This window comes from Halteromyces radiatus (genome assembly GCF_025201355.1).
Source record: "Halteromyces radiatus strain CBS 162.75 chromosome Unknown BX664scaffold_4, whole genome shotgun sequence".
In the NCBI taxonomy this organism is placed as follows: domain Eukaryota; kingdom Fungi; phylum Mucoromycota; class Mucoromycetes; order Mucorales; family Cunninghamellaceae; genus Halteromyces; species Halteromyces radiatus.
Genome location: NW_026251690.1, coordinates 3590868 through 3615827, shown reverse-complemented (window position 1 = coordinate 3615827; position 24960 = coordinate 3590868). Strand labels below are relative to the sequence as shown.

General features: G+C 34.2%; 3 protein-coding genes across 3 annotated transcripts; 1 reads left to right on the top strand and 2 right to left on the bottom strand.

Moving 5' to 3' along the window:
* Positions 1–4596: 4596 nt before the first annotated feature.
* BX664DRAFT_264234 (uncharacterized protein) lies at positions 4597–10867 on the bottom strand (the record flags this gene model as incomplete). The annotated part of the gene is made up of 10 exons (XM_051540807.1): positions 4597–4901; positions 5008–6364; positions 6465–6640; positions 6734–7110; positions 7228–8794; positions 8903–9011; positions 9153–9381; positions 9462–9630; positions 9850–10191; positions 10684–10867. The coding sequence occupies 10 exons, from the start codon at positions 10865–10867 to the stop codon at positions 4597–4599; spliced, it is 4815 nt and encodes a 1604-aa protein (XP_051400904.1).
* A 2577-nt stretch (positions 10868–13444) lies between these two features.
* On the top strand, positions 13445–15366 carry BX664DRAFT_281493 (uncharacterized protein). Its single transcript, XM_051541526.1, has 7 exons — positions 13445–13561; positions 13623–13643; positions 13757–13861; positions 13932–14064; positions 14126–14196; positions 14277–14748; positions 14921–15366. The coding sequence occupies exons 1-7, from the start codon at positions 13511–13513 to the stop codon at positions 15310–15312; spliced, it is 1245 nt and encodes a 414-aa protein (XP_051400903.1). The 5' UTR covers positions 13445–13510; the 3' UTR covers positions 15313–15366.
* A 299-nt stretch (positions 15367–15665) lies between these two features.
* BX664DRAFT_281490 (uncharacterized protein) lies at positions 15666–24133 on the bottom strand. The gene is made up of 15 exons (XM_051541525.1): positions 23946–24133; positions 23702–23880; positions 23388–23561; positions 22881–23284; positions 22714–22803; positions 21913–22650; positions 21794–21818; positions 20281–21685; positions 19334–20206; positions 19234–19267; positions 18599–19162; positions 18421–18514; positions 17739–18317; positions 16350–17659; positions 15666–16277 (listed from the first exon to the last, which is right to left on the bottom strand). Exons 1-15 carry the CDS (start codon positions 24056–24058, stop codon positions 15864–15866), a joined length of 6996 nt encoding a protein of 2331 aa, XP_051400902.1. The 5' UTR covers positions 24059–24133; the 3' UTR covers positions 15666–15863.
* Positions 24134–24960: the final 827 nt, after the last annotated feature.

Sequence of the window (24960 nt, the reverse complement as noted above, 5' to 3'; positions counted from 1 at the left end):
TTTTTTTAATCAAACATAGAAACCCAAATCCAAAGTATAAAATAATCGAAAAAAAAAAAAAAAAAAAAAAAAAACTAAATTCATACAAATCAGAATAAATTTGATCTGAGTTGTGTTAAGATTGAGTTAAGATTGATCTAAGATTGATCTAAGATTCATTCTAAGATTCATCCAAGATTCATTCAAGATTCATCCAAGATTCATCCAAGATTCATCCAAGATTCATCCAAGATTCTATTCTAAGATTCTATTCATAGATTCTATTCTTGATTCTATTCTACATTCTTCCGAACTCCGAATACCAAAAAAGGAATCACACTCTAAGTCGGACATTGAACCACTTAGAATATATTATACTCCAAGCGGACTATGAACAACTTAGAAATATTTTAGCAATTACACTCCAAGTTCCTTGCGGAACTTTTCGTATAATTTGCTAAAATGTTCCCTCCTCCCCCCCTGTGTTCCCCCCCACCTGAGGGAACACTCCTTGGTGCATAGCCTACCCGTGAGAGCACCAAAGGGGACAATGATCGAGAATCGAACACTGGCCCACGGTGATGACGAGCACACTAAAGGGTAGAGGGGTCAAAGGGCAATATTAATTCATACTGATTCAATATAAGTGTCATACTGAATATTTTCACATTCAGCAATGGACTCTAACTGCATCAGTACCCCCGACAAAAAGGAAAAAAATATCCCCCCTATCAGGGTATTCTGACTCAAAGGAAAAAAATATCCCCCTTATCAGAGTAATCTGGTTCAGGAGAAAAAACTCCCCCCTTACCAGATTATTCTGACAGAAGAGACAAAATTCCCCCCTTATCAGAGTAATCCAGTAAGAGAGAAAAAACTCCCCCCCTACCAGATTATTCTGACAAAGGAGAAATACTTTCCCCTTAAGTCAGATTTCCCCCAGAACTCAAAAGTCTCCCTAAGGAGTCACTAGAGTTGCCCCCCAGCTAGGCAACTTTCCCCCAGATCCCATCGACTTAGTCAAATTTCGTCCAAGTTCCACACTCAGACTTACTCCAGGAATTTCTTCCCAGACTTCATCATACTTCCCCCAGATCCATTCAAGTTTCGCCCAGGCTCCACGCCCAGACTTACTCCAGGAATTTCTTCCCAGACTCCTTCAAACTTCCCCCACACTTGCCCCAAGGAATTCACCCCAAGGTCTTTCTATCCTTAGGCCAACTGTCCAATGCGGCCTTACCCTATACATATTCTAGGGCTTGACATTAGCTCGGGTCATTAGCCACACTGAACATCGTGGCTGTGTAAAAGTCAATTTTCAACTTTTCATTAAAATACTTATTCTAATTCATCCAAACCATCTCTAGATGATAGAGAATTCTTTTCTGATTCAGATTCAATTTTTCTTTTTATGGATTCACTTGTTCCTTTTTGAGAAAAATTAAAAAAATGTACTTTTTATCACTTTCAGAGCGAATATCTCCACAACCAATCACGCTAGAGATCTCATTTAACATCCATTTTATTCCTTTTAAGAAGGATTACACATGGTATAAATTTGGTCGCATTTGGTCGACTTTTGTTTTTTTACGTAAAAAATCACTATAAATATTATATGGTCACAAGTGCCTTTTTTTAAATAATCACACTAATAACGCGTCTATTGAAGTAAAACTCACACAGTGGATGCAGATTTGTGTGATGATTATAAATCTATTCTTATTTTTTTAATATCGCGTCTTTTGGGCAAGTTATAAGCATTTTTACTTTTATCATAATTCATCATACTTACCAAAAAAGGTAATTAAGCACAGTCATTCTTTTTTTTATAAAGTGCATTCATTCCTTCTTTTTCTTTCTTTCTTTTTTTTTTTTTTTTTTTTTTTTTTTTACAAACTACATTCATTCATCTTTTTCTTTTCCTTTTTTTTTTTTTTTTTACAAAGTACATTCATTCATTCATTCTTTTTCTTTTCTTTTTTTTACAAAGTACATTCATTCTTTTTTTTTACAAACTACTTTTATTCTACTTTTATTCTTTTTTTTTTTACAAACTACATTCATTCATTCATTCCTTCTCTTTCTTTTCTTTTTTTTTTTACAAACTACATTCATTCATTCTTTTTCTTTTCTTTTCTTTTTTTTTTTTACAAACTACATTCATTCCTTCTCTTTCTTTTCTTTTTCCTTTTTTTTTTTTTACAAACTACATTCATTCATTCTTTCTCTCTTTTTTTCTTTTCTTCTTTTTCTTTTCTCACAAACTACATTCATTCATTCCTTCTTCTTCTTTTTCTTTTCACACAAACTACATTCATTCATTCCTTCTCCCTTTTTTTTCTTTTCTCATAAACTACATTCATTCATTCCTTCTTTTTCTTTCTTTTTTTATCCCATTATCCCATCATCTAGAAATACTCCAATGATCCATCAGAATACTCATATAATATATTTATACTGACTCCATTTTTTATATACAGTAAAAAGCCTTCTATTATTTTATTTAATAAAAATCATCTATCTTTTGTATCACTGACTTTTATAAAGACTATCAAATATTACAGTATGTCCATCCTGTTGTGTATTCACCCTATTGCATGTCCATCCTGTTGTATATTCATCCTTTTGTATATTCTTCCGGTTGTATATCCCTTTGACTCTGCTGTAAAGTCAGCTAGTCATATTCTATCGATATAAAGACGTAGTAAGTAATCTTTCATTTATAAATACAGTATTTCTTTTCATGTTCTTTTCTTTTTCTTTTTTTTTTTGCCAACTTACCTCCATATTCTAGTTTCAAAGATATAACCATTGATGATACTAATTGACGATGATGATGATGTAAATAAGGACTAAAATAATAACAGCAATAAAAAAAAACAGGATGAGTATCACGATCAATGTCCTTTTCATGTTTTTGCATCATTACCCTAATTCATCAGCCATATTTGCTAATAATGAAGATGTTGCCTTGATAGATACTATAGATCTCAAATTGATAATGTTATCATGGTGGCTATTGAGAGCAGTTTGATCCAGGAATGTGATATAGTTTCTTCTGGTGAATCTATTCCAAACAAGATGTATAGCAAAAACAGAATTCTAGGCAGATAGATGTTTTCCTTTGTTTCTATTCCAAAATACCTAAAGTTCATATTTTGTCGTTTATCCATAGGTTAAGTGAAATAAAATGTGGTGTAAGACTGTTGATAAAGATCACATGTTGTGGAGGACAAATAGTATAGAGCAGTATATGAATATAGTATAAAGGAAGTATTAGTATCATGAATTATATAAAAACACTTCTTTATGGCAACCAGTTATTACCTTCCAAATTCACAAGCTAGTTAGTGGCGGTCCTATGCTAAAGAGTATGCTTTGAAAAAGAAGTACAGATGAATTCTCATCTTCCCCATTTCAAAACAAAAGAAAAAAAAAGTATCATCATTAGTTGTTGATGAGGACAGCCCCAGTTTGTATCACTACTATTTACCTTTGAGGAGGATGTAAATAATGAGTTTGCGCGGTACCAGTGGATATAACTACGATATAGATTCAAATAAAAAAAAAAAAAAAGAAAGAAGAGATCGATATCATATAAGGCTGGTGGTATAACGAAATAGATTTACCTTAATAAACGCAAGTAATATAGCATATAATAGGTTGAAGATACTTGCGTTCGCTTGTTCTAACTAAAAGGTGTGTGCACACATGACAAAAAAGAGAATGATTCAATCAGTTCATGATACAATGAATACGTATAAAAAGTTCTTTCTTTATTATTATTATTACTTCCATGCCTTGCCTTGATTTGTATTAAAAAAGATAAACATATAACAAAAAAGAAAAAGAAAAAAAAAAAAAGGCGATAAAAGAAGAAGAGAAAGAAAATAAACAAAGGCGCATCTAATTTTTATTTCAGCGCTGATAGATTACGATTCCAAATTCGGTAAAAAGGTACACAAGTCCTTCAAAATCAACTTTTTATACATCTACTAAGAGTATCTCAAACAAGTGATACATTGTATAGTCTGGCATTATTCCATCATGATGATGATGATGATGATGATTAAAGGATATCAAAAATTCATTTATTGAATGTAATATGGTCAATATGCCACGATATCGCATGCAGTATGATATTGAAGCAAACATGTGCTTGATATGATATCAAATCATACGGTAGTCGTGTAGGATCAAAAGATGGTACAGTAGAATCAAAAATTGACACGGAAAAAAAAGGATTCATTTCACTGCAGTATTGTGATTACATTATATGTGATATCCACTACTTTATATGATACGGTAATGTATTGTGCTAACGATGAAGACGATACGTTTAGAAAAAAAAAAAAAAAAAAAAAAGACTAGCCGATTCCATATTTAGATCCTGAAAAAAAAATGAGAATATGTATTCAAAAACTTTTTATAAAATCATAAGACAAATACAAAGTAATAATAATAATAATAATAATAATAATAATAGTAATGGTAATTGTAATAGTACTAATAATGATACTAATGGTAACTGTAATAGTACTAATAATAGTAATACTAGTAGTAATGATAAAAGAGTATACACAGAAAATAACAAAGTACAGTCATGGGAAATGGCAATCACGAATAACGGGGGATGGGAATAGGCATAGCATCAGACACAGAGGAAATATTTTTCAGACTAGATTGTTCCAAATCTTCATGTGGGGATAATCGAGGGGAATCACCATCCTGAGGGACATTGCGTTGATAAAAAAGCTGTAAACGTTGTTGAATCATTTCCTTTGTAACAGGTTTGCTAATAACGTCGTCAAATGTATCAGCAAGTTGGACTGTTCGTTCATAGGCTGTCACTGCAATGATGGTCGTCTTTTGATTATGATTCTTGGTGGATTTGATCATGCGAGCTGCAGCTTCACCATCGACTAGAGACAAAAAAAAAAAAAAAAGGTGAATTCGTATCCTATTTCGTACTTTTGTTTCATACTTCTATTCCACACCTTTATTCCATATTTTTATTCTATTACTTACTAATTGGCATACGGATATCCATAAAGATCAAATCAAACTGGACATTTCCCATGGCGTAACGGATAGCTTGCGCTCCATTTCGTACAATCACACAACGACAATTCAACCTATCCAGTATTGTTTCCAAAATTTTGCAGCTAATTGGGTTGTCATCGGCTAATAAACAATCAAGAGTAGGCCATGGTTTGCCACTAGTGGAATTGATATGATTTGGAATAATAGTGTCAACATGTCGCAGGGCAGGATGATGATCATCTACTGGAGCATTGGGTATGTCGAATCTATTCATAATCCTGTTGTCATTGTCTATACCATTATTGTTTTGAAAATCAGAAGTATATATTTGGTTTCCTGGTGATGATATTGAGCGCGTTCGTAAAGATCCTTGAGTATTGTCGATTAGCTTTGATCTACTGATCTTTTCCTTGTCATTTTTTGGTTGAACATTGTTCCCTTGAGAAGCATAAGATGTTGGCGATGATGTTGATGACATTTTTGATGAAGTAGATGGTGATATATTTCTAGGTGTTGTTGGCAAGGATGTTGTAAATGGTATATGATAAAGAGTCGAAGATGATGGGCGTCTATTGTTGTTGTTATTGCTAGTGGTTGTCATGTCCAAATCAAATATAGAATTTCTTTTCTTTCTTGATATGGCCGGTAAAGATCTGTAAATCCAATTCACAGGAGAAGAGGATGAACCACTTTTTGTTGAACCACCAGCACTTGATAAGGAGGGAGAGGTAACATTGGCTATGATACTGTCGTGTCTCATTTTCCTAATAGTATCTTCATTCGCCTTTTCCAACAGAGGTAGATTCTTGTATACGAAAGCACCAAAATCATCACCATCATCCACAAAAGAAAAGCTGTTGTGTTTATTATCATTCATCTGTATATGTTTCATCTCGTCGTGATGTTCCAAAATAGAGGTAACATTTCCAGGGTTTTGTTCCATGATAATTGATTTAGCCCGGTCCACTTGAGCTTGCTGGTTTTCTTCCAAAACTTGATGATCTTCCATAGTTGCTCCCCTTGAATCAAAATAAGCTGTATCTTCATCATCTGCAAGTTGCGGTACAAAAGCTGGTGATTTAGTCAATAGATTATCCCAATCTATATTTTTGAAGAAAGCATGTTGTTTAACTTCATCAGGACCAGATGCACCAAGTCGTTTATCAGGATCCAAAGTCATCAATCGTTCCATAAAATCGCGACATTCTGCAGACACCACAATTTCATCTTCATGCCAATTAATACGTCGAGAGAGAATATTTTCAAATACCTTATCAGGAGACTCATCATTGAAAGGAGGATATCCATAAATAAATTCGTAACAGATAACACCAAGAGCCCACTAAGAAGGAAGAGAGAAAAAAAAAAAAAAAAAAAAAAAAAAAAGGAAAAAAAAAAGTTCAATATTATGATTATGAATAAACTCTTTTCCAATGACTTACCCAGTCCACCATAGAATCTTGTCCTGTACCAAGAATACTTTCAGGAGCAATATAATCAGGAGTTCCAATAGCGCGAAGATCATGATTCCCTTGTCGTTTTGTAGGGTAACTAGGATCAACAGAATCTGAAAAAGTAGATATTGGATGTTTTGTATGTCCATTTGAAGATGTTCCACCTACAACCGGATGACTACTTGACCGATGCCAGTTGAAAAACGTACGTTCATCCAACCATCCAGGCGTAGATGTAGAGGAAGAGGAATATAAACTTGATGGCTGTTGGTATATTGATGAGTTATCGTTGCTGTTTCCAAAGTCGCATCCTCCAGATGTTGAACTTGCAAAAGATCCACGTCGTTGATGATTTCTTTCAAACAAAGCACTAAAGTAAGAATGTTTGTACAGGTTTGAAAAGACAGGTGAAAAAGTCGATTTGATTGATACTGATGGTGATCCAATGTATGGTGGTGTGTTTGATCGGGATGGTGCAGGTGAAGTAGGTGATGGTGCACGTTTATTACATAACGGGACATATCCAAGTTCATCACGAACACGTCGATCCAAGAAGCCGATCCTTGACAAACCAAAATCAGTGAGTTTTAAGTGTCCATTTTGGTCGATCAAAAGATTATCTGGTTTGAGATCCCTAGGAACAAAAAAAAAAAAAAGATAAGTAACATGGAAGACACCCTTTTTTTTTTATTTTATTTTTTTTTTATTATTATTATTATTTCTTTTTTTTTTTTTGTCATTCGAGTCATACCTGTGAATAATATTTCGATGATAGAGATAAGTCAGTCCAAGTGTCACTTCAGCCAAATAGTTACGAGCCCAATCTTCTGGTAAACGATCCATGGCCTTGATCAAAGCTGAGCAATCACCACCATTGAGATATTCCAAAACGAGGTAAAGATAATCCTTTGATTGAAAAGTGTAATAGAGCTTGGTAACAAATGGACTGTCTGTTTGTGTCATGAGAATCATCCTTTCAGCCTTGACATTGGTAACTTGATTTTTGGCAATCATATCCGACTTTTTCAAAAACTTGATAGCATAATAGTCGCCTGTCAAACGCTTCTTTGCGAGAAATACCGATCCAAATGCGCCTTTACTAATAGGTTTAATAATATCATAATCCTTGATGGTTGGCTGAGTAGATCGATGAGATAAAGTTGGTAAAGTCGTCAAAGTGGATAAAGTTGTTTGTACTTGGTTTTTTGCAATTTGTATAGAATCAGACAAGGTTGGATCTTTATTATTATTGTCATTGACGTTGTTGTCGTTTAGGGCGAGATGATGGTATTTCGGGTGCATGCCTGGTGAAGCTAATGGGGTGTCTATTGTTTCCATTTCCATAATACGAGGTTGTACTGCAAGAGAATGAGCTTTTCGTTTCCGTCGACGAGCGAAACGTGACATATCAGAGGTGCGCTTGTTTTTCCAACTCTTCCATCGACCTAAAAATGATTTCCTGGGTTGTTCTGAAACTGGTACCTTGGCTTTTGGGTGTATTCCATCATCAGTAAGAGGATCTGCACAAACTTGATCTACATGGTTGTTGCCATTGTCGTTGTTGTTGTTGCTATTATCAAAAAACGATCCTTTCTCTTCTTGATTTTGGTTCTTGTCTTCCACGTATTCCGTCCAACCTTTTTCTTGTTGCATATTTCGTTCAAAATCCATCCGTAGACGTCTATTGTATTCTAGCCGATCACGCATACGATTAACAGAATCCACTTTTGTTTTAGTGACATGTTGAATATCATGAATAAGAGATTGATAGGACGGGTTATCGGTAGGAGAAGGTCGCCAATAAAGTATTTGTACCATGTTTGACTTTGTCAATGTCATCAGATCTTGGTCAACATTATCTTTGTTCCTAGTATCAGCTTGACTGTTGGGTGTTGGAATAGAGAGAGCCACTTCCAAAATATCCAGTAATTCCTTGCCTATTGCCATATCATTCAATCTTTGTTCTTCAGTGTTGTTACAAGAATCATCCATCGGTAAATTTCCATCCAATAGTACATTTTCATCATGTTCCAATTCCATAGATAATGGCCAACATAAAGATACATCATCAGCAAAATCAATGGTTCCTTTTTCTTGATTTTGAATAGTGTTGTTATTGTCAAGTCGAGACTTTTCAATCAGTCCTAGTACCAATAGTTTCAGTTCGCGTAAGCTGTCGTTGCAAATAATGACATCCATTTCCGTGCGATGTTCTTCCACACATAATTCAGAATGTTGTTCAAAAAATGCTGCCACCACTAGTCTTTCACACACACGACATAACACCGGAGGCAAGGACATTAGAGATGCAGGAGATACTGTATAGTCGATCATCGGTACACCACCTTGAGATATAGCCCTTCGCATAGCTGTTGATTTTATATTGAGATGTTGCTGGTTGTCATCACGTTGATCATTGGTTTCACTTTGAATTGCTGTTGCTGTCATTGGCTCTGAAATAGATCGCATTCGTACCACTGGAGAACTATCCTGTTCAAGGAAAGAATAAATGTTGTCATCATGTTGTAAAAAGTACTGTTGTTGCTGCTCTATTGTTGATGATTGTATTGGAATAGTTGTTTCTTGAGATGTAGATGAGGAGCAAATTGATTTCTGTTTGATACTTGTTGTTGTTGTTGTTGTATCCATACTGTTCAGAGATAAAGGTTTGAGTACCCACATTGTGTGATTCGGTTCGCCAGTAACACGATTATACATGATCATGCCTTTTCCTTCCATTGATATCATCAATACATCTTTCTGTTGAACATTGATGTTGAATTGTATATCGACGATACGCGTAGTGTCTTCAAGCAGGGAGGTAGTAGCCGATGAGAAAACATGTCGATCATCAGGAGCAAGTAATTCAGATATATCATTACCAACTACTGTTTGTAAATCCGATCTAAAGAAAAAAAAAAAAAAAAAAAAAAAAAGGTAAGGCATTGATAAACAACATATATAAATGTATATTTTTGATATTACCCAAAGAGTTGTTGCCATACAGGACTTAGATATTGTACCATGTTTGTTTCAAGGGTCAATTCCATCACGATTGTATTACTTTGACTACGCTTGACGGCTTGCTGTAATAGAGTGTTTCCACTTGTGTTATTGCTATCGGATGAATTGTCGAGATAATCCATATGAGATGCTGTTTCATCTTGAGATTCCATACAACTCCAAGCACTTTCTGTTTCACTGATATTACGACATCGAGGGTATTGTATAAAATCCATATCTTCCGTGCTATCAGTATCAATGGCACCACCACTAGTGTATTCATCAGTTGTTGAAGATATTCTTCTTCTATTAGAGTAAAAACTGTTTGTTCCTGTATTTCCAGTGGGAGTAGTACTTGAATACCAGAAACCACGTTCAGCTTCCCACCATTCAATCACACGATTCAAGGCAGCTACACAGAGTAAAAGTCGTACATACCATTCTCGGCATGGCCATTCCGTATGTTTATCCCAACGAGAACCAATAATCTGAATTTGAGATACCACAGAAGCACAAACACCTATATTGTCTAAATAGATATCCAAAGGTGTATCCAAAACATTTTGAGCTAGGCCAATAAGATCTTGTAATGCCAGGATAAATGGCGTGGGTAAGTATGTGTCTTCGGAAATCCCAGCATAACGTGATGGCATTGGATGTGATGTTGCTAGCAGGTCAGCAGGAGGTTGTTGTTGCACAAAAGGTAGATCGACTATTTTGTGAGATAATTTCATCATCTGTTTAAGGTATCGTTCATCACTAGGCGTGGATGTTTGTTGACTTGTACTAGATTGAAGTGCATTGAATTCAACTTGTTCTTCAATATTTTGTAATTTCATGGCGAGACTACGACGTCGTATATGAATACCATTGTTGCTAATACTATTATTATTGTTGTTGTTGTTGTTGTTGTTGTTGTTGTTGTTGTTGTTGCTGTTGAAAGTACTGGATGAAGTGAACGAAGAAGATGAGAGTGGTGGTAATTCAGTGCTAGGTGATGAGCAATAACTATGTATTGACGAAGATAAACCATCAGTGGAAGAGCGGTGAGAGGCATGATGAGACTTTGTATGAATGTTCAATGGAAGAGTTTTGACAAATTCCATACTATTGTTTCTGCTGGATTCCTTTGAATTGTACTTGGTTTCAATGTTTTGATCAATGTTGTCGTCATGTCGATCAGAAGTTAATCCTTGTTCCAAACCTTGTTCCACGTATTCATTAAGACCATCCAAGATCAAACGAAGTTCTTCATTGCAAGCACTTTTAGCAGATTGTAATCGAGTCTTGATAGTATGTCTAGTACGAACAGAAGATGATGTAGACGATTTGCCACGTATTGTCGAGTTTCCAGTCAGAATTTTTCCAAGACGTCCAAAAGTACCCATTCTGTTTCCATTGTCTTGAAATGAATAACCAACAGCTACTGTATCATCTACAAAAAGAGGATGATGTGCAGAACAGGTTGCGCCAGTGTCCACGTGAGTGATACTTTGTTGAGATGTAGATGGTAGATAGTGAGATAATGACGAGTCATCTGCAGATGTAGGTGATGCTGGCCGACCATATGATGATGATATTGATGTATCCAAAGGATGCTGTGAATACGATATTGCTGAAATATTTTGAAGATCCAATGACAAGTTGTATTTTGGACGCGTTTTCTTTGTCGTGTGTTGTCGATATGTGGATTTATTGATGGATTGCTGATTGGTTTTGTTCAATTGATCATTTTTCAAAGAAGAATGTTCATCATTCCAGTTTGTCCAAGGGAAAGAATTAACCAAGCTTTTATCGTCCATGATTTTCGCAGAGGGTAGCTTCATCAGTGGCCTAAGGAATTCTTCAGTACACAATCCTTGCCGGACAAATACATCTACAGTTTGTTGTATATCGTTTTGTCTAAAGATACACCATTTCTTGATTTTCCATAACCGAGATAAGTATAAATGATCATTGTATTTGTCCATGTCGTTTGTACTGGATGGTAAAGATGAAGAGGGAATACCAACATCTACGTCGTAACAAGAGGAAATAATTAATCTCTCTGAGTGATGGTTCTTTTTTTTTTTTTTTTTTTTTTGTTACCTTTGTCGAATTCCATACGAGGCAAATCAAAGTATTCCAAAGAGTCATCATAGCCAGTAAGTTCCGGAGCAGAAGTGCGACCCAAACCAAAATCGTTGACAAAGAGGGATTGTTTTCTTGATGTTGACATTTCCAAATCACTTGTAAGATCCCATTCACCAAGAAAATAAGCAGGATAAACGGCTGTGGAGTGTGTATCAGTACCATAATCATTGTTTGTTGTTGTCCAATTGTTTCCTTTGTTGTTTTCCAGATCGATTGCGACTATGTCCTTATTGGTGGTATCCATTTTCGTTCTTGTCGAATCAGTACTGTTAGACGCTGATAACTGACGTTTGAAAAATGAATGAAGTGAATGTTGATAGGCCGGTATTCCATTCATACTAGAAGGATCAAGAGATTGAGCTGTTAATGTTGAAGTTGACTGTGAAGAGGGTATATTTGCAGTGATATCACTCATGTTGCGCCCAGAGTATCCATTGACGATATTGGCAAGTTCAGTACTTGGAATATTTTTCAGTATATTCATTGATGATCGTGTTTTGTTGTTGTTGTTGTTGTATCGAGTAGATGAATCCCAACTTGAAGGTGAAGATGATCTAGACATACTTTCATGATGCAGAAATGGAGATTTTCCTATTAAATATAAAGTATGAGATTTACGATCCTTTTTTTTTTTTTTTTGAGTTTACCTTTTCCTTGATTAGTATATATAATGGGACTAACAGAAGATGATGGTTGATATGAAGTAGATGAGGAACAAGGAGATTGGTCATAATCATCAAATGGTAGACTTGAATCAGTTGTAATGGAAGATACAGAGGAAGTTCGATATCGAGGAGATGATTCGGATGATGAAGAGGCAGTGATATGTAATGATTGTTGTCGATGTTTAGGAATAGAAGCAAGTCGCATCGATGTATCAGTTGTCCAAGAGGATGGTGGTACTTGTTGATCCACAGAAGAAAGTCGTTGGCTACGGAGTTTGGAGAGAGAACCTGATTTGTGCATAGTATTGACAAGAGAATTATTATGACCAATTTTTGAAGGTTTAATATCTGGTATAGACGATGTTCGTTGATGTGTTGAGAATCGTTCAGAATGACTTGATAAACAACTTGGTTGTGTATTTGCATCAATCCAACTTGTACGTTTTGACTTTGTAACTTTCCCATTTGTACTACTAGTAGAAGAACTACTTTGATACTTTGGTACTGATTGATAAACAAGAGTATTATTGTTATTTGTAGCCATTGTTGTTGGTTGTTTGATAGTATTTGCTGTCATAGTATAAACTTGAGATGACGAGTCTTCCTTTGACAAGTCGCGTATTGAATTATCGTTGGCAGCTGCAGGATTCAGATCGTATGAAGGTAATAACTGAGTACAGTCTGAAATCCCTTTAACTACTTGATCCATTCGTTTGTCATTGAAAGTAAAAAAGAAAAACAAAAAAAAAAAAAAAAAAAAAAGAAGTTGAAAGAGAATATTATTTGTATAAGCGAAACAAAATTAAAAAAAATAATAATAGAAAAAAAAAAAAAAAAAAAAAAAGGAGAAAAAGAAGAAAAAAAAAAATCAGTGGGAATAAAAAAAAAATGGTGAGTGAAATTGAGAATTTTTAACAATGATTGGTTCATTGATGCTAATGCAACCCCTTATTTAGGTAACTCTTTTGAGCCTTTTTTCTTTTGTTCATGATCATATACATTATTATTCCCATTAAGTACAAGGTTACGCCACTGACGACATCATTTTTCTTATTTATATGTAAATAAACTATCTTTATTTGTCAATTTTAAGTTTTGCAATAGTCTATAAGTAATACCATTTGCAAATGCCTACTTTTTTTCTTTTTGTATATAGTAACGATCAATCAAACTCCGAGTCCATTTTCATATAGAATTTTTCATATATTTTTCTTTTTTTTTTGTTTCTTCATCATGACACAAGCTAAAACTATCGGTGAACTAGCTGTTGTTGCATTGAAAGCGGTAAATAATTATGAAATAATTTTATTAAATACTCGATATTAATATATTATTATTCTTTTAGAAAGATCTTCCCAATCGAGAGGTACCGTTCCTTATAATATATCATCTTTTTTTTTTTTTTTGGTCTTTCTCTCATTCTTTTTTTTTTTTTTTATCAACTCTACTATTATATATATATACATATATATATATTAGATTGTAGGGAAACAAGATCCTTTTTGTGTATTTAGATTAGGAGAAGAGGCTAAAAAGACAAAAACTGACTATAGAGGTGGACAACATCCTGTATGGGATGACCAAGTAAGTTTTTTTTTTAAAAAAAAAAAAAAAAGGTCAAATATGAAACACTTTTTCTAACAGTTAATAATAGGTCAATTTGATAGTACCAGAAGGCAAAGTCAAGATGCGCGTTCAACTTTTTGATGAAGATGCTAAACGTGAAGATTTGATATCAGAAGCTGATATTGATATTTCAACAGTAATCAAAGAAGGCGAACAAGATGGTAATGAAAAAAAAAATGTATATTACGACATAACAGTAAACTAATTTGCTATTATTTTTAGGATGGTTTCCTTTAACATATAAGGGGCGTAAGGCTGGTGAAATTTATTTAGAATTGACTTTTTATTCTGCTGTAAGTATTGAAAAAAAAAAGGAAAGATAACGTACAAGAGAAAATATATTTCATATACTTACTTTAATTTGTATAATAAGCGTCCACCACCTCGTCGTCAACCTACAAGATATCGTGCTGGTATGCGTCCTCAATCATATCAAGGTGTACCTCCAGTACCTAGTCCTAGCAATTATTCTGGTACAACAGGTCGACCTCTTCCTCCTGCGCCATCTGCTTCAACATCTACTCCAGCCAGATATAACAATGTATTTCCTGCGCCTTACACCCCAGCCCAACCAGTTCAATCTGTACAACATTCAGCAACTCCTCATATGCCACCTTCTTTGACTCCTACTCCATCTACTTCAACCAGTACAGGTTATCCTTCAGTTCAACGTCCTCCTCAACAATATTTGCAACAACATCATCAACAACAACAGCAACAACCTGGAAACAACAATAACTCATATTATCCTCCTCCAAACTCAGGAGCAACCCAACCTTTATTGTCTCAACCTTTCCGACCAGGTCATTCTCCTCAGAATTCGCAAGGTGGTCAAGTCAATCAAGGTAATCATTTTTAAAAAAAATAATAAAAATAAAAATAAAAAAAAAAAGAGAGAGAGAGATTGAATAGAAATAGCCTATTTTTTTTTTTTTTTTTTGATATATGTATATATAATTTATTTATATTGTTTAATCTTTTTTTTTTTTGTTTTATTTTTTTTTATACCCTTTCTAGGATATCCTCCTACTACTTCTCATCACCATCCAACACCACAAGGTCAGTCTCATCATCAACCTTATCCACCTCAAGGTCCACCAGCTCAATATGGTAATTTTACCACTCCAGTCATGGCATCTTACCCTCCACCTGGATCTTCCAATGGTGTCAATTTCCCTGAACCTCAACGAAACTCTACTTTTTCTTTCTCTGGTCAACAACAACCACCATATCCTAACCCGTCTGCTCCACTTGGCCATAGCTATCCTCCAAATCATTCTGGTTATCCTCCCAATCCATCTGCTGGTTACCCTCCTAACACATCTTCTGGTTACCCACCCTCTGGTTATCCACCCAATCCATCTTCTGGTTATCCCCCCAACCCGCCCTCTAGTTACTCCCATCATTAGATTTGTAACGTAGAATATACTTGTTCAATAAATATTTTGGTTTTTCTTTCTTTTTTTTTTTTTTTTTTTTTTTTTTTTTTGTAGTGTGACACTGACTTGAGATCTTCAGTCTGACATATGATGGTAATACAATAACAGTCAGAGAACGCAGACCAGCAAAAAAAAAAAAAAAGAAGAAGGCTTTCAACTAAAACCATCATCGATTAACATGGATAAGAGCTCATCATCAATTCTCATTGTCAATTAATTATCAATTGATTGTCTACGAGCTTGATCATTCCTAATCATCATTGATACAGTAGCGTCATCATCAAATTGCATGAAATAATCATGTGAGAACACAACAAGAAGTTAAAAAAATAAAACAAAAAAAAATTTATGGTAGAAATGAAAAGAAAAAAAAAGAATGGAGAAATATACAAATAATCTAAAAGTGAAAATTTTATACAGAATGAATGGAGACTGCTATTGATGTATGAGAATGTATGTATGCATGTAAGTATGTGAATATGTATATGAATGTATATGGGTGTATATGAGCGATAAGTTCATCATAGATTGTGCTTGACCAAATCAGTATGCGCTGGGTCAGTGAGAAGTGTCTTGAAGGGAGAGCAGGCAACAAAGTTGTTTGGAGTACTAATTGTAGGTGATGAAGATGGAGTTGTCGTTATAGCCGTATCCATGATTGTTGATCCAGTGGAGTTGTTCGTCAATAAAGAGGATGACAATGGGGATAATGGTTCCATTTCTGCTTTGGTATCGATGGTTGGGTTCAAATCACGTAATGTCGAGACAAGATCTTTAGTGATGAGAGGTTTGGTCAAGTATCCATCCATTTTCGCATTCATGCAGATTTCCCTAGCTGAAAGTTGGACATCGGCTGTCAAAGCAATAATTGGAAGTCGTCCAGTTCCATTTGATTCTAGTGCACGAATACGCTTCGTTGCTTCGACACCATCACACTATTATTATATCGTTGTCAATACAATAAATCATTTTTGTATTCTATCCTTTTTTTTTTTTATGATACTTACTTTTGGCATATGATGATCAAAGAAACCAACTGAAAAATGATCTGCAGGTCTCTCTTGATAAAGTCGTACGGCCTCTTCCCCATTATTGGCACTTTCCACCTCAAATCCCATTTTTTCTAATTGCTTGCGAAGTAATTTTTGAGCCACCATGTTATCTTCAGCAATCAATACCGGTCGTTCCTTGAAATAGGCCAATTCATCCATGTTGGAATAATCACTGATTCGAGATCCTTGTTGTGGTGTTGTAGATCTAGAATAAAGATGCTGTAGTTGTTGTTGTTGTTGTTGTTGCTGTTGTTGTTGATGTTGTTGATCAGATTGTTGTAAAAGTAGGGAACTGTGTCTTGGATGCTCCACTAATTGTTCCAACATTCGTAAGAGTTTTGCACGTCGAGCAGGTTTTGCCATTTTCACTGTTCGTCCTCGTCGATCAGAAGCACCGTTGATAGCTTCTGCCGCTACTTTGTGTCCTTCAGTTGCTGGTGCATATAAAAGAATAATATGAAGTTCACATTCAGGGTCATCATCTACACTTTGTAATTGTTGGGCTATAAAACTGTTAGGTGTTGGTGGTATGTCCAAAAGTAAAATATCATGTTGATCTTGAAGTGCTCGGGATACTGCATGTTGAACATCAGACGTTCGATTGACTTTCAATTCTGGTAGTAGGGATTTGACCATTGTTGAAGTATGATCATGATATGTTGCCAATAAAATATTGTATCGTGAAAGTTGAGACACCAGGTTAGCACAACTTTCAAATGTTGTACTCTTCTTGTTCTTTTCTACCACGATCGAAAACCAAAAGTTGGAGCCACAGTTGGGTTGAGATTCCACATTCATCGTTCCCATCATCAGTCGTACCAATTGTAAACAGATAGAGAGACCAAGACCAGTTCCACCATACATCCTTGTAGTACTACCATCCACTTGAGAAAACGGTTCAAAAAGATTACGTTGTTGTTCAGGTCGAATACCAATGCCAGTATCAATCACTTCAAATTTCAATTGAATCAAATCATCAGCTCGTACTTCTTCTACTAAATGACACCGAATGACTACACCACCTTGATGTGTGAACTTGATAGCATTTCCCAATAGATTAGTCAAAATTTGTCGAAGTCTTGAAGAATCACCAATGACTGTCTTTGGTACATTTTGATCAACAATATATGCCAGTTCTAGTCCTTTGCGTGCGGCTAGAGAGCTTAGAATTTCAATTGTATCAGCAATCACTTCTTCCACCACTAATGGTCCCAGATCCAATGATACTTTTCCAGCTTCCAATTTTGAAAAATTCAAAAGATCATCTAGAAAAAGAAAAAAAATCATATAAATTCTCTCTTTTTTTTTTTTTTTTTTTTCTTTTCTTTCTTTTCTATCAATTACCAATAATTTTAAGTAACATTTCACAACTTTCTTTTGCAGTATGAACGATATCCAATTGTTCACCATCCAAAGAGGTTTCCGATAAAAGAGAGATCATGCCATAAAAACCAGAGAAAGGAGTCCGTAATTCATGAGACATATTGGCCAAAAAGTCTGCCTTGAGTTTCATCGCCCTCAAAGCCGCTTCTTTGCTTTTCCTTGCTTCTTCCAGAGCCGCCTTTTGATTTTCGATCATCTTGACATTAGCATATGTTACCTTTTGAATGCTTTTGAATAAAAGAGCGTTGGTTACACTGATGCCCACTTGTTGAGACAAAAGTCGGAGAACCACTTCATGACGGAAAGTAAGAGAACCAACCCCACCTTCAATATAAATACAACCAACAATAGCACTTTTATGAGTAATAGGAGTACAGATGACAGATTTCGCACTAGTTTCACAATCAGAGAATCGGGAGTCTTGTTGGATATCAGATATCAATAGAGATTCTTGAGCATGTATGGCATAACGAGTTACACGGGTCACTACTGAATCAGCTTCTTCAGACAAGGCCTTGGGTTTCTTCAGTATCCTACAACCTAAAAAAAAAAAAAAAAAAAAAAAAAAAAAAAAAAAAAAAACCGAATTAATATCATATTTTGTTTAACGTGATTTATTTATTATTATTATTATTATTTTTACCTTCAGTTTGTGAACCAGTTCCCATAATCAAAAAAGAGCTATTTTCCTTGATAATAATCACACCTGATTCTGCACCTGAATTTTCCAAAATGATCTACATATAAAACATCATTAAAAAAATTGTCATCATTATCTCCATGTCACTCTAATATATATATATAACAAAATAAAAAAATACCTGTAACATTTGTTTCATCAAAAGTTCAAAATTCATTTCACTAGAAATAACTTGAGAGCTCTTCAGAATAGACGCCAGGTCCACTACATCCAATGCCAATAAAGTTTCTTCAGGTGTTGCTTCTTGATTGGAAATATCAGTATGTAGGAATTGTTCAGCCAGACTAAAATCACTAACAGAATCACGATTCGGTAACGATGATGATGATGATAAAGGTTCTGTTTGTACTTGAATCGATTTTGCCATCATTGTTCGTTCATCCCCATTGGTATAACTTGAGTTTGATGGATTATCATTTCTTGTTCCAAATACATTCTTCATAGTTTGCGCCAATTGATTAGCTTTTCCATAACATCCCTGATGTCGATATCCAGTGATAGCCTTTTCCAATAAGAGAGCAGCTACGTGCCGAGATCCATTTCGCATATAGTATTCGCCTGCAAATTCGTACATGACATTTGTTTCAATTAGCCAATTTCCAGCTTTGGCTTCATCAATGGCTTGGTCATATAATTGTTCAGTTATTCGGATATCCTTTTCGGAAAGAGATGATAATTCAGCATCCTAGTATAATATAGAGAGAGAAAAAAAATCAGTATTAATATAATCATATTTTTCATTGATCGTTTACTTACAATCATAGTAACAAACATTTGAAGATTAATTTTTCTAATTCAAAAAAAAAATATATATATATTATATATAAATGACAATTTTTTTTTTATCTGGACTTACGAGTGCATTGCCCATTCCTCTAATTTTTTTCTGTATTGCATGATGAGAGGTCTAAATTCGGCATCCTTGTTTTGATCTTGACGTATCCAACGTACCATAGCCACACAATAAAAAAAGATCATCCAATGAGTATGACGGAAAGAAGGTTGTTCAACAGCTACGGCCACATACTGATGACCAATCAAAACAGCATTTTCATGAAAACCAAAGATCATCAAGATAATCAGTTTCATGCCATAGAACCAATACATAGGAAGTACAGTCGATTTGATTTGTTTGTCAATCTTGTTCAAGTATTCAGTTTCATTGAAGCTATTATCATCAAAGATAGCATCTTGTGTCAATTTCGTTTTTCCTTGTAATGCTAATACTGCTCGAATAGTTGTCATTGCCATCACTGAAGTTCCGTTCGTCTTGTTCCAACCATCCACTTCATCCAAACACATCTTGGCTTCTCGTAAAGTATCTGATAAAGGTTCACCTCCAAAAAGCATTCCTATTGTCATATGAAGATGAGAAAAGGTCGCTGAGATCCGATCACCACCTAATAAAGCTTGTTTGAGTGCTTGATGAAACATTGGCATTGCATCACGATAATGTCCTTTCCAAATACTAAGATATGCCCCATACATATGTTTCGCCCTAGCACATTCAGAGTTACCACCATACTTGTTACAAAGTGTCACGCCAACTTGGCCCACTTTTTGTCCAAATTCATAATCCTTATAAAGTACCATGGCTGCCATACCATAAAAAACAAGTCCTACACCGGTAGATGGACTGATTGTACCTTGATCAAACGTTTTCTTCACCAATAATAAACTAACAGCCATTACGGATCTGATATCATTCATCCAATAGCCCCAAATACACCTATTAAAAAAAAAAAAAAAAAGAATAAGAAATCAAGAGACAACAATTTTATTTCATTTTATTTATAAACTTACATTTCTTCCATGATAGACAAACGAGTACGAATCAAATGATTTTCACATACAGGTAATTTGAAGATGTTGTCCAATCCCATTTCTAAGACTTCATCATGGGTATCTTGATAGAGTTGTTGTAATTCCATATCAGTCAAATCCAAGGAGACATTGTTGGCACCTAATTCACGGAGACATTTCATCAAAATATAGGCACGACCTTGCATATTCTGACTAGACCATTGATGTCGATGTTGTAGTCGATAAGCAGCAGCACGATCAATAGCGGATTTGGCATTCTGAAGAATGGTTGTTAAAAGAGGTTGTGTCAAATCATAGCCCATGAACCAACTGATTTCCGCCAATTGGGTATATAAATGCAAAGTTTCTTGATAAGACCCATCAGGTCCATCATTCCACGGATCTGTCGGTAATAAATCTTTTCCAGCAGAGTAATAGGAAAAGGCCAAACTGTGAGCGCCAGAATTGTATGCACGATCGCCAGCTCTGATAAGAATAGCACGATGTTTTGATTTGTTGTCGAAGAGTTGAATCAAGTGTAAAGCTGCCTTGAGATGATCGGCTACCCAGAATGTATCTACTTCGGGATCATCCATAAAATAAGTAGCAATTTTGAGATGAATCTTGTCACGTTTTTCTGGTTTGGAGAGTAACATTGCTGCTTGTGAATATCGATCATGACTAAAACCAAATTCATCATTGGAAGCTGCGTGAATGAATCCTTGCTGTAATGCCGATTGAAGTCCATTGATAGCATCTGATGTTGGTCTTCCATTCAATTGATTGCCGAGTTTGTTAGGTGTAATAGGAGTAGTAATATCTTCTTCAATATCAGTCTCTGCATCAGAAAATGTATCCTTTGTTGTTGTATCCATCATCAAATGTCTCACAGTTTCATAAGAGAACTTGTCACCAATAAAAGCTGCCCATTTCAAGAATCGTTGACCATCAGCAGGTAGTTCACGTAACCGTCGTACCAAGAATTCAATATTGATATCATCGCTTGTTTCTACGGATTCATATTGTAAAGCCTTTTCGATTTCTTGTAAATTGTATTCCCATCGAGATTGTTCCCAAGTAAAGTAGATCAAACCTTTCTTTTCTAGTGTTGTTAATAATTGACATGCATAGAATGGATTTCCTTTTGTTTTCTTTGTGATAAAGTCGACCAAAGGAGTGAGTAATACTAGATCGATTTCCTTGTGTCTATGCATTGTCGTCCGTACCAAATCCATAAGAGCATTTTGATCCATATTTTCCAACTTTACATAATTGACTACTGAATGATCGTTGCTTAAAAGTGTTGATATCATACTTTGATGTTCAGCCGTTCGATAAGTCACAATCACTAAAAGGTCTAGACGGGCTGCAATCAAAGAGTCCAATAATTCAATCGACGCCTCATCTACATGACAAAAACAGAAATTATAAGGGAAAGTCAGAAAAAAGTCAGTATCGTGTGTAACCTGGTACCAATCATTCGGATAAAAAAGTATTTTTGTATCTTAATTACCTGCTTGATGTAGATCTTCCAGAAACTAGATGTACAAAAAAAAAAAAAAATATGGAAGATAATCAATCAAGAATGTTTCTAATTTCTTTTTTTTTTTTTCTTTTTTTTTTTTTACTTACCAAAGTAACAAATTTATAATTAACCATGACTTGAAATATTTCTAGAAAAGCCGAATGAAAACGCATCTTGATTTCATTTCCACCAATTTCATTTCCAAGATCAGGATCTACACCATCTTCAGGTTCACCTAAAAAAGCGCGTATTTCAGGTACATTGTCCAAGAGTAAAGTTGGTAGTTCTTTAGAAGCTTGAGGGCCTAATTGAGTTTTCAACATACTTGAAAATCTATCAAATTCAGCTTGTGATTCACCAAGAATGTTTTTGAAAAATATGGAAAGACATCGTAGAATACATCCATAAGGAGTTGGTTGTCGAGTATCAAATTTGGCGATAGCGATATATCCATATTCTCGAGCAGCTTGTTGTATACTTTTGACTAATGTTGATTTGCCCACACCAGAATCACCATAAATAGCTACCATTTCTGTTGGTTTTTTCCATCTTGCAGCATTGATATTTTGTCTTCGATGTTGACCACGAGCATTCATTCCATTATTAATTCTATTTGAAGATCCTTCTATGATTGTTGTTGTATCACTTGTATTGAGTGGAGTAAGGATAGTTTTGAGATTATTGTATCGTGATGAATGATTTCGCATATTTCGTCCATATAAATAAGCAGTTTTTCGTACAATTCCAGTAACAAAATCCACTTCACGTCTTCGACCAAAACATCCATTGGGTAAAGTAAATACACTTGCAATATCATATTTTCCAAGATTGAATGGAGAAATAGACTAATAAATAAAAAAAAATAAGAATCAATTAAATCCATAATAAATGTAATATATATATATTACCTGAGGATCATTTGTTGCATCTAATTGTCTTTTGATTTCTTTTAAATCTTCACGTAATCCATGAGCACTTGTATATCTTTCATCTGGAGACTATATATATATATATATATAAAAATGATTAATTATTATTTTTTTCCTTATAAAGCGGAGTATATAATAAATTCTACCTTATTTGTGAGTTTATCAATGATTGCAGATAAAACCATAGGAAGATCCGGACGTATTTCATGAACAGCAGATAATCTTCTATTCATAACATTGTGTACAATTTCCATAGGACTATTATGGACAAATGGTAAAGATTGAGTCAAGATGACATAAAAAGTAATACCAATACTATAAAGATCAGTACGATGATCTGGTTGAAAAGTAGTACGACCAGTTTGTTCAGGTGACATATACATAAGCATTTGTAAAAAGTTGCAAGCACCATGACGATGGACTGTTTTTCTCCAACCTTCTGAAGTAAGATTTGTTTCCAAGCTTCGAGATCCCGACCCAAAATTCCATAATTTGACTGTACTCTTTTCAGGCCATAAGAATGCATTGAGTTTGATTTCACCATGAACAACTTTTTAAAAAAAAAAAAAAAAAAAGGTGAAATAAAATAAATATTATATATATATATAAAAAAGGAATGTTCCATAATTTACTAAAAGAAAAAAAAAACTTACTTTGATGTTTATGAATAAATTCCAAACAATCACAACATTGAATAGCAAATTCCAAGAAAGATTCTAGTTCCAAACAAGGTGATGATGTTGATGATAATGATATCAAAGTAGATTCTTCTGTAGATTGATCAGAATATAAATCATTGGGTTGACAGTTATCAAGTCGATTGGTACCTTATAATAATAATAAAAGTGATACAAAGAAAAAACAAATGTCAATTTTTTTTTTCAATGTCACACCATCACTGTCTCACCATTTCCTTTCTCTCTTTTTTTTTTTTTTTTTTTTTTCTTTTTGAAAAAAAAGTTATTACCTTCATATCTAAAGATGATTGCAATAAGACCTTGTGGTAAATTCACTTTTTCTAAAGGTTGACTTAAAAGTTGATCTGCTTCTGGTAATCGATAAAGTCTTTGAGCAATATGATATTCTCTTTCCAAACGAAGTCCTTGATATGATAATTTTGCTACAACTGGAAGATGGTCTCGAGTTCTATATATTATAAAATTAAAGTTATTATTAAATAATTTATATATTCATTTTTATTTTTATTTTACCTTTCACCATAAGCAACTAATACTTGATCACTATCCTTTTCAAGAGGTGAAAAAGAATCCAAAGTATAGCCATTGATCTTTACAGAGTCAAGATCTAAATTGTTCAAATTCATGACCACTACTTTAGAATGAAACTTGTTTAATTACAAGTTCAAATAAATAATAATACAAAGTAATCAAAAAAAAAAAAAGAAAAAGAAAAAGATGTATATAAAATAAAAATAAAAAAAATGTAGAAAACAGAAAAAGAAGAAGATAAAAAAAAAGGCACTTTTTTTTTTTTTGGTTGTTGAGAACACTGCCAGTAACAAATACTCCGCTTGCTGTTTACCAATTGGAAGATCCTTCCGAATTCATACATATCCAAAAACCAAAAAAAAAAAATAATGATTGTTTATTATTCATTATTATTATTATTATTATTACTATGAATGCCTAATCTATTAGCTAAACTATCATCATCATGATTTTTATTTATTGTAAGATAATCTTGTTTCATAATATCTAGTTGTTGATGATCCATTCGTTTATATTTTTGTATACTACGTTGACGTTTTAAGAGATGATCTTGTTTTTTACTTGATTTTAACAAGTTCTTTCGTCGTTTTCTTTCACTAGGTAAAACACCATGATGATATTTTGTATTGGTATCTAAACATTGACATCGCCATAAAATATATTCCTTCGACCAAAGAGGTGTTCCTTTATCAGATAAGATATTATCATGTTTGTAAAAACTACTTGATGCTCGTTGACAATGTCGATCCATCTTATCGTACCAATATTCTAAAGCTTCCCACTGTTTTCGAGTCCATTGCTCATCAAGTAAACTATCGTCATCTGATTTCTTTGCTTGATCTTCTAATGTTTTATATAAAGATATGTCACTATCTTGTCGACAGATAAATGAATGTCCTGTTAAAGGTGAGTGTGATCTTGACCTAGCACTATTATTCTGCTGATATAAACTATATGTTTTTGATGGGGTATTCATGTAAAAGTAATAATAAATAAA

What these genes read in the sequence shown, in the direction of transcription:
- BX664DRAFT_281493 (XM_051541526.1), top strand. Translation starts at nt 13,511, where the DNA reads ATGACACAAGCTAAAACTATCGGTGAACTAGCTGTTGTTGCATTGAAA. An exon ending in CTGTTGTTGCATTGAAAGCG is followed by an intron (nt 13,562 to 13,622) that starts GTAAATAATTAT and finishes TTATTCTTTTAG; the next exon opens with AAAGATCTTCCCAATCGAGA. An exon ending in CAAAGAAGGCGAACAAGATG is followed by an intron (nt 14,065 to 14,125) that starts GTAATGAAAAAA and finishes TATTATTTTTAG; the next exon opens with GATGGTTTCCTTTAACATAT.
- BX664DRAFT_281490 (XM_051541525.1), bottom strand. Translation starts at nt 24,058, where the DNA reads ATGAATTTGAACAATTTAGATCTTGACTCTGTAAAGATCAATGGCTAT. An exon ending in TTAGTTGCTTATGGTGAAAG is followed by an intron (nt 23,881 to 23,945) that starts GTAAAATAAAAA and finishes TATAATATATAG; the next exon opens with AACTCGAGACCATCTTCCAG. An exon ending in AATGTTACTTAAAATTATTG is followed by an intron (nt 17,660 to 17,738) that starts GTAATTGATAGA and finishes TTCTTTTTCTAG; the next exon opens with ATGATCTTTTGAATTTTTCA.